Source organism: Bombus vosnesenskii, unplaced genomic scaffold (assembly GCF_011952255.1).
Source record: "Bombus vosnesenskii isolate JDL3184/JDL3185 unplaced genomic scaffold, Bvos_JDL3184-5_v1.1 scf7180000013369, whole genome shotgun sequence".
Lineage (NCBI taxonomy): Eukaryota > Metazoa > Arthropoda > Insecta > Hymenoptera > Apidae > Bombus > Bombus vosnesenskii.
Genome location: NW_022883002.1, coordinates 17,585 through 27,795, shown reverse-complemented (window position 1 = coordinate 27,795; position 10,211 = coordinate 17,585). Strand labels below are relative to the sequence as shown.

Below are 10,211 nucleotides of genomic sequence, written 5' to 3'. Positions count from 1 at the left end.
TATCTACGTTACGTTACAATCTTCCATTACGTTACATTCTACGCGTTAATGTAATGTGATTTTTATTTCTAATCGAAGTTATTCAAAATTTGTAGTATCTCAAAAAAAATTAACAGCCTGCAAAAACTTCACAGAAGCATTAGTATCTTCGAAACTATTGAATTCAAATGGCTAATATTCCATAACAATATGCACTCGACGACGTTTATCGAGAGAAGTATGTGGCGTAATAGTTAAACTTTCAATTCATATACATATATCGTTTATGAAAAAGTAGTCATTCTGCTTTTGTGATCTGTGATACACTATAAATTCTCATAAGCTAACTAACGCGTCATCTTCTGTAACGTATTAATATAATATAGGTATGTATATCTCGACTTTGAGCAACCAATTGGTGCTAAATAAGCTTTAGTACATACTTCTTACACGTAACAAAAGACCAGTTAACATCTCTGCTCTTAAAAGAAAAACGAAAGAAGCTCTGAAAAGCTGCAGAGTTCAGGTCGAATAACACCAGCTCAGATAAATGACCCTCTAACTTACCTTTGTCCTCATCGACGTCAGTGATTTTAAAGCTAGTTATAAAGTGCACTTCTCAGCCAGCGTCCACGGCAGTCAATATTATTTAACGGGTCTTAACGCGATGTAAAAAGGGAAAAAGGAGGAAAGAGGGAACAGGGAAGCAAAGAGAAGAAACGAATTTTTCATTTTCTCGAAACTGGATCAAGTTTCAGGCTGCTCGCCAAAGAGTCTGTAGCTAACGAGACAAGATTAGACAAACCACGCTTTAAAATTGCCACAGAACTATAATAATCCTCGAAATCAATACGATTCGTCGATCCATCGCCTGATTAAAAAATGAGATAGGATGAAGCTCACTAGTCGGCCTTTGAACTTTCAATAGCGCTTACGGCTCGTATACTCTAGTTTGAATGCTACAATGTAAGCCAAGTCAGCTGTAACTAGCGTTCGCGTGATTGTCGCTATCTATTATTCACGCGTTACACGTTCACCAGACAAACGCGTCTACCGGTTGACATTGTTTTCTGTCCTGAGTTTCAAAGCAATTATGTTGCTTCGTGTAATCAAATCTCGCCAAACTAACGATAAGTTCTTGTTTGATCTTACACAGTTATTAAAACTATACAAGTTAAACCAATCTAGCCTAAACAAGTAATGTCGTTATATATTCTTTTTTAAATCTATATATTGTTTAATAAATCGTGGCTAGGATATAGTAGCTGACAAAAATATTCGGACAAATATATTTGTAGAAACATTTTAGGAGTGTATTATGCATAGTGGCACTATTTAATACTGTACTGTGACTATCATGGTCATGTTGGTATTATTCGAAACTAATCTGAAAATCTCTATGGAATTTGTAAGATATTTAGTACGAGTACTGTGCATTACTGATATGTACACAACCGAGACGAGATAACGAAGGTACTGCTCTCCATCGTTCATCGCTACGCGTTGCTAATAGCAACGTATAATGCATATATATCTCGCAAAGACCATAAAAGTATCCAATGGAACCACGTTTAATATTTGATAATAATGTCCCATTACAGTTTCGTCATTTTCAATTAATTAAACACGACCCTCTCTTTAAAAATTAGAAGATAAAATACGTAATACAAATCTACTCGAAATCTTTTAAACCTTACGGACGACCTTACGGACCTTACTTATGGTCTTTAAAAGCAGCAGGGATTAGCAGAATATTAACTGCGAATTTTTCTTGGACCGCAGCATGCAATATGAAATATGGTTATTAAAATGTACACTGAAAATTTCATATCCATAAGATACTCGTGCTTGTAGGACCTTGAAAATGAATTCTTAACCCAAATAGTCGACCGCGATACTCGAGAAATTTTGTGAAGCTGACGTCAATACCAATATGTACCGTCGTTGTGCTATTATTTCGTGATAAGCCGTATTGATTGCACTTCCATTTCACGGAATTAATTTTTCCACACAAAAAGTGATAACGATAATCGAAAAAAGAAAAATATACTACCACTTTTCGTATCAGCATACACAAGCGCACTCGATTTTACACGAGTATACAATTTGCAAATTCGACGGAACGATCGGATTTAATTATTTTTTCGATATTTCAGGCATCAAGTTTTATTTACACATCGAACGTTGAAATACGGCGAAATACAAAATGTACAAACCACTCTGGACATTAATTAACTTTAAACGTTATTGATTAATTAAAGAAACCAACCATTGTGTTGATTTTTACATTTTGAAAAATTGTTATCCACTTTTGCTTTGTTTAAAAATTGAAAAAAAATACGTTTATTGTAAGTCACGAGTATCTCTTTTATTTATTTAAACTTTAAATCAAATATTACAATTTATAAATATATCATTTATTTAGATATACTTGTAATATCTGTTTTATAAGTTTGTACAACCATTTATCTATTTATCTATCTTATTTGCACATAATCTTTATAGACTGATTTTGTAAAGAATAAAAAATTGTGATTCTATTTAAAAACGATCGTGTCAGACTCAAGTGATAAGCGATATATATTTCAACGATATATATATATTCAGATTTTACCATCACATAAACGGTGCTATTGGAAACGTTTCACAATAGACGTCTTATAAGCGCCTGCGATGTCCGTCATATGTAAAGCTATACCACTGAATCACGGCAGCCATTTAGTGATTAAGGTCGATCACTTAGAGTTATTAATCCGACATAATGGCGAGCAATACATCGAAGACATTATTGGAAACACAGTTACAGTTTAATTTCATTGAGCTTATTTGCAAATAAATGTGTACAATATATTTTAGAGGTTTTAAATATTATTGCTGACTAAACTTCGCGTCTGCGCATCATCTTTCTTTAACTTTTTTTGCATTTTCTTATCGACGCATGAAGACGAAATGCGTAAATTTTATTATTTATTTAAACATTACTATATTGTGCTCAAAGTAGCGGAATATCGTTCTATTATCAATATATGAAGAACTAAAAGAATTAAAAAAGAATTAAAAAAATATGTAGTTCAATCAATACTTCGTGTATTTTTCTATCTCCACAAGACAATATCCGGACCAGTTACGCTTACAGTATCAACAAAGATTTGTCCAGCCATACGGAATAAGTCGTACTCAGTAGTTTAAAAGTATTAACCGCATGAACTCCAGAAACACTTTTGAAGTAACTTTCGAACCAATAAATCCCCGAACTAAGAACTGTCATATTTCGTCTTTATTTATCGAATATTGTGAGAAAATGCAAAAAAAGAAGTTAAATAGAAAAAGTACTTGGAAACTTAAAAGAAAAAATCTCGAAAAATCTCTTAATACTTTTTACTGTCGTCTTGAGACGCACCATGTGTTAAGCTTCTTCGTAGTTACAACTTTTACCGCAGATGTAACGAACTGACAAATGCTTCGAATGGCGCGCGCGCGTCAACGCCTACACTTAAATTTTAAATAAATGTTTTTAAACAAATGTTTAAAATAATACATTAAATGTATTAACTTTCTTGCGCAATTTCATTTAATTTCTTACGATATGGAGGGTTTAATTACGTTTAAGATATCTATTTGAATCTTTTAAATTCGAAGTTTTTTAAAAAATTACCTTAAACTTTATAAAATTAAATCGTTTTTCCACTTTGTTGTATCATAAAATAGTTACTTAAATTCAAACCTTACCGTCGTCTTGAAATATTCTATATTTTCCTCGTCTTAAAAAATCTCCCTACAGAAAGAATAAAGAAGAATAAAATCCCATACGTTAAATTTCGCGTGATTGATGGAATATATAACGATAACGAGAACTAACTAGCGACAACAAGCAACCATTAGCAAGGACAACTGGCGACTATAACCGTCGTCACTATGATGTATGGCGACTAAAGAGAACAGCCAGCAACTACGGATGACATGTAACAACCAACTGCCCCACTTCTAAAAGGCAACTAACTTGCAAACCCTTTGATGGTTTCTGTAGCGTGATATACCCCTTGAACGTGGTTAAAGAATGTGGTCGCCGCTGGACGGCGGTTTGACAGCAGAGCGATCTCGCCAATTCAAAGCTTGACATTACAAACTACCGAGAATCATTAGGCTCGTTATCGAGCATCTAGCTTTCAGAAGGTGCTTTATCATATGATATGACTTCACGATATTTTTATAGCAAGAAGAATGGCCAACCTCTAACAAAACAAATTTTTACTAAGTGCTGCATGTGAGCTGCAGGCCGGCCTACTAGGGAAATTTGACGAATGAATAAACTAAAATATATACGAATATATTCGTTATATCATAAAATGCTCGCATTATGTTCTCTAACACCATAGAGGAAACTAAATTTATATATTAAAAAATTGGAATACCCTCGTACTTCGCAGTCCATGTGTCCGAGCGATGAATTCCCTCCAAACAAGGAAAAACCAAAGGGAGGTCTTCTTCGAAGGACGTGAGAGGGTAAGGGAAGCAACGGGAACGATGATCACGCGATATACTGGCGGCGTACGTATAAAACGGCTGTTGCGAGAGAGTTCGCAAGAAACAAGAAGAAAAAAGGAATCGTAGGCCGACGCGACTATACGCTGTCGACGGACAAACAGCGACTGAGCCTAACTGAAACGAACTCTGTCGCAGTATGAGCACAGGCTACGTTCGCGGGTCGATCGAACACGTTCTGCGCCTTTCCTCGGCACCAGCGTCAAAACCACCCTCGACGAGCGCAACGCACTGGTGCACCTGCAATATTAACCACTGGTCTTTCCTTTTTCGCGCGATATTATATCAGCACCTATGATACCATTTCAAAGACCGCAATCAAAACATTAAATACCGCATTAAAGCCATACAATAATTCGCAATATTCATTCGTAAACGTTATTGTATATGTGCTTAATTAATCGTTATTATGTTTCGAATGATTTACTACCTCATATTCCATAAGCAGATATATGGTTCATTTTCATCTCAAGTACGATATAATTTGTAACAAATATTTATAATTCACAATATTTATAATTCATTGGAAATATTATTCTATCACGGTATAGTGGTCAAATTTCACATAAATCACAAACATATGGTAGTCAGAAGCTATACTCACGACATGACAAATCATGATGATGTCATGAAAAATGGCGTCCGTCCATATATATTCAAACGCAACGAACAAGTTCGAACTTTTCGAGAATAAACGATTTGTTCGATAACATCTGTCGCGAGCTTCTCTTCCTTTAACGATAACAATTGACAACTAAAGCTCGAGAGGCTCGTAAGGATGAACAGCGACCAGTATCTAGAAGCTATGTACTCACCTGGGCAAGGAGACTCCAACACCAAGGACGTTGGAAGTTTCGAGAAGCGAAGATGGAAACTGAAGTAGCACGTCAGGTCAACTCTGGCAAAAACTGCTAAAGAAAGAAAAATCCAACTAATTTGTTTCCAACAATAAAATGAAATTAATTTGTTTCACAAATTATTAACTGGATATTATTCAAAAATTATTCAAAATTCGCTTGATTGATTCGGGGCCCGGGACACTTGGGTCATGCCATTTTGGTAATGGACGAAAATGGCAGAAGGAAGAACGACCGTTTTTTTCATATTTCTCTTTCCCCGGGAAACGAAAGAATGCCCGAGCACCTTGTTTCATTTCTTCTCGACATCAATTTCAATCTTTTTAAACGAAATATAATCTGAACGATGAAAAGTTCATTCAAATAATGCTCCGCGCCAGACACTCACGAAAATTAAGAAGAAACACGGAAAATTCGCGAATAAAACGGATTTCTTTGTCCCAGTGAGATAATAAATCTCGTACACGTATTGGTTTTTAAAATCAATATATCCACCAATGTGCACTCGTTTAACAAGGGTGATGGAACGTGCCAAAAATCTCTCAAGAGGGTCTTGGCAACGGAAGAGTCGAAAATGTCACAATTATGAATGAAAAATTCGAATAGTTGCTGATTTTACAGTCGAAACCGATAAAGAACTCCAGATATTCCCCCAATTAATTTACAATAAATTCGCGAAAATGATCGATTGCTGACGTCATTGTATTCTAGAAAGATTGTAAAACGATAAGAATTTATTGAAAAAACTTATATTCGATGATAACACTTCTAATAAGAGTACTAAGAGGAGCGATTCTGTACTCACCTTCCTGCCTCGAAGTACCGAACGCAATTAACCGTCCGCCCAGGATGGAACCGTTCGGAACTTTTGTAAGTCACTGCACGGCCGCTGCTTATGGTGGAAATGTAATAGATATAAGTACAGAGCGCGTGAGCGAACTAAAAACGCGATAGAGAAGTAGAGAGAGGATGTTCCGTCCTTGTCTAATGACGCGCACTTGTACAGGAAATATGTAACAGCGGTATACGAGCAGCGTCAGTGTCCACTAGTGTGCATGCCTGATTAAACAAGGACAGGAAGTATCTATACATGGTGTTCTCTTTCTATTTCCATGTTGCATCCATCTTACTATACAGTACACACACTCAGCTATTCTATCATTATATTTGTGCGTTGCTTATGTGTGAACCAAACATTTCCATGACAACAAATCGTTTGTCTCTTGTTTGATGCTCGGTTTTCAACAGAGTTGAAAGAATTTTTTAAGAGAAACGCAATGGACGGGTTGTTTTTAAAGTAATAAACGGAAATTCTCGTATCCATTGAGAAACGATAGGCGATTTGAAAGTGTCACTATGAACGGTGATTTATCGATGCAAGGTAGTATGAATAAGATATTTTATAATCTGCGAAAAAAGGTAAGGAATATTCTAGATTTTAGATTTTAGATTTTAGATTTTAGATTTTAGAATTTAGAATTTCCACGTCACAGACGAGTGTGTTTTGTTATTTGATTTGTAATATTGCTGCAGTTCTCTTAATAGCTGTTCGTTTCATGCGATACTCGCACATAGTATCTATGACTTTTGCTTCTAACAATTTTTATAATTAGACTGTATCAAATATTTTTAACGTTCGTGTTTCATGAAAAATCATGTGTAACTCGTTGAATTCGCAAATGTAACAAAAAATTACATGAAAAACCTTATATTATTGTAATGAAAAAATAATTATATTAGGAGGAGAGTCGTATTTCGGAACGTCATCGGAACATATTATACCTTGTATGTGATTATTTGGAACACAATGGGTGAGTATATTATAATTAAAATATATTCCTAGTTCCAATTCTTTTGAATAGTGTCAGTGACCAATCGAAATAGAAATCAGTGGACATCATGGAGAGAGAAGGCGAAACCAAATTTGAAAATTCGACATCGGTAATTCAGTAGTTAAGAATAACTCCATCGATTATGTAGATTAACTAGTTATAAACAAATATATGAAGTATAAATTCAAATTATTCTTATCCATCTAAAAATTGAAAATTAAAAAGCAGAAGACAAGAAATTATCTTCGAGGATTTATATAGTAAATACATTCTTTTGCCTGTCTTACCTAGAGATAAAACAGTTGTTTGATGGTTATCTTATAGTGTTCAGTCATTGCGAAAAATATTTTTAATTAGTTAAAAACTATAATTAATTAAAAACTACATTTTTTTATGTATATAGACGTTAGCGATGTATTATTCCGGGAAGCTCGTCTATCTCCCGAACATCGGGTTTGCGACAACATCGATTTGGAAATTATCGTTGCAGAGTATGAAAATTATTACAAGATGAAATTTCAAAAATATCCCATATTGTGTAAGAAAATAACTGGAAGGGAAATGACGAGGGAAGTGACAAATGCAAGCAAAACGTAAGAATTTAAATTATTTAACGATATTAAACGGTATTCAACGTATTCAACGTATCGTATTCAACGTATCGTATTCAACGTATCGTATTACAATATGATCCAGTGTTTGTAGAAGTATTGAGACAAAAGCCAAATCTGTTAGTAAACAAGCGAGAAGTGAGCCTGTGAAAGAGACGAATCTACAGCAGAAGATAACTGATGACAATACGAATCATATTAATCTCGCAATGACAGTGACGTCAATATTCCCCAATGAGAGTGATGGACGTTCATCAGAAGAGCTATTTAACGTCCCAATGGAACAATCCATGCAATCGAAGATATTGAAATGCATTGAAAAGCTTTATTCAGATAATCCGGAATTACGAGGCTGAGGACATCTCATGCGTAAGTTATTTTCGATTAATATACATATCGTAAAGCTTTTAAACGATAAAATTCCCGTCGATAAACCGTCCAACGTATATCGACGATGACGTGATTTCAGTAACGCTTCAAATATCAAATTACGTAACACTTACTTAATATAGAGAAGACGCCATTTTATCTTTGTATCGTCACAGGAGATCATAGTAAACAAATTAAATGTATATTGGGATGACGTTATAGGCCTAGAGGAATGTAAAACCGCTGTTAAGGAGGCCGTTGTGTATCCCCTTAAGTATCATATCTTTTTTGGTGGCCCGTTTTCCCCCTGGAAAGGTATTTTGCTGTACGGCCCACCTGGTACAGGTAAGATACTCGTATTCTTTTCATTTCTGTACATGTTTACAAGAAATATACAAAACAGGGAAAACGAAGTTAGCGAAGGCAGTCGCGACAGAATGCCATTGCACCTTTTTTAACATAACTGCCAGCTCATTGGTCAGCAAATGGAGAGGCGATTCCGAGAAGTATATACGTGTAAGTTGCTTTGTCTATGTAAGTTTCTTTGTTCCTTTGTCTATGAAGGAGAGATTCTAGGTATAAAAAGATTTGATTTTATTTTTCGTCATTTATATATAAATAGAATAGTTGTTTGGAAAACGAAATGATATCATATTCGTGATGAGGCAATGAATTTAAGGAATTTCGAATATAATATTTAATGAATAATACATTTGTTAAACTGAACAGGTTTTATTTGAACTTGCCTATAGTCATTCGCCTACAATTATTTTTATCGACGAGATTGACTGGATCGCCACAAATAAAGGAGACTGTATATTGTCTGAACCTGCAAAGAGATTCAGATCAGAACTTCTTTCTAGATTGGATGGATTAGTGTCTAATGAGAATTCTAATGTAGTTCTTCTGGCTACAACTAATTCCCCTTGGTACGTATATCACGTTATTTCAATGTTTTCTAAGTAGAAAATATCGTAATATTTCTCCAAATTCCAAATATGTTATTGTGTTGTTTGAAGTATTCCTTCATTATTATTAGTATAATAGAACGATAATATTTATTGTAAATATGTTATTAGGGGCATTGATGCAGCTTTACTCAGGCGTCTCGAAAAGCAAATATACGTATCATAACCCAATGAAGTTGCTCGACTTGGTATATTCAAATTATACCTTAGCAACCACTTATTAGAAAATACAGATATTGTAAACCACATAGTAAAATGTACTGAAAGATATTCTTGTGCAGATATAAAATTGCTTTGTAAGCAAGCGTGGCTACTAGAAATAAGCCCGATATGGAGGAGACTTGAAAAGAAAGAAACACCTGTTACCACTTTGAAATATGAATTAAAAAGTTATGAAATATTAGCAAAATTGTTAAAAAAAATGTCACCTACAGTTATGCAAATAGATAAATATGATACGTGGAACAAATAAATACGCAATCGTAAGGACAGATATTGAAAAATATAAATAAATGCATTATCGTTCGAGAAATCATTCGCATGTGTGTGCATGTGTGTATGCGCGCATGTGTGTGCGCGTCATGTGTGTCATGTGTGTGCGCGTGTGTGCGCGCACGCGCTATAGGCTAAGTTTAAAATGTTCGGTTGTATTATATCCTTGTATTATATATGTCGGAGATGAAAGGAAAACCGGAGCCTTCCCTTTGCAATTTTGAGGAAGCCTTCTAATGCTTTAGCCTAGATTTTATCATAACTGTAATTAAGCAATTGTCATTTGTAATTGTTTGATATTTGTGAAAGCGAAAGTGGGTTCGAGATGACAACTGGTCGCCGAACGTAGCCACGGTCACGGGATAAACGTTTTGCCTGACGAAGGTGTGGATCGGTTGTATTGTTCTCCCTAGAAATCACATAGAATTGTACTTTAGAGATGTCGATATAATGGGACACACGTTGTATTAGGAATCAATCTCCAGACAGAAACTGCCTAGCAACGGCGTTTGAATTTTTCTCGATGTTTCCAAAGAGTATACAACAAACTTTTGACAGAAA

General features: G+C 34.9%; 1 protein-coding gene across 5 annotated transcripts; it reads left to right on the top strand.

Annotated features, from left to right (window-relative positions):
* The first annotated feature begins 7,069 nt into the window (after positions 1-7,069).
* Positions 7,070-9,575, top strand: LOC117237299 (katanin p60 ATPase-containing subunit A-like 2). 5 transcript variants are annotated; one of them, XM_033501096.1, is made up of 8 exons: positions 7,076-7,189; positions 7,263-7,319; positions 7,614-7,803; positions 7,907-8,190; positions 8,413-8,535; positions 8,594-8,706; positions 8,920-9,119; positions 9,270-9,575. In XM_033501096.1, the coding sequence occupies exons 4-8, from the start codon at positions 8,187-8,189 to the stop codon at positions 9,322-9,324; spliced, it is 495 nt and encodes a 164-aa protein (XP_033356987.1). In that variant the 5' UTR covers positions 7,076-7,189; positions 7,263-7,319; positions 7,614-7,803; positions 7,907-8,186; the 3' UTR covers positions 9,325-9,575. The 5 variants fall into 5 exon arrangements, with proteins under 5 accessions (XP_033356990.1, XP_033356987.1, XP_033356986.1 ...); XM_033501095.1 differs by lacking the exon at positions 7,263-7,319; XM_033501098.1 differs by having other exon boundaries at positions 7,076-7,319; positions 7,919-8,190.
* The last annotated feature ends 636 nt before the right edge of the window (positions 9,576-10,211 follow it).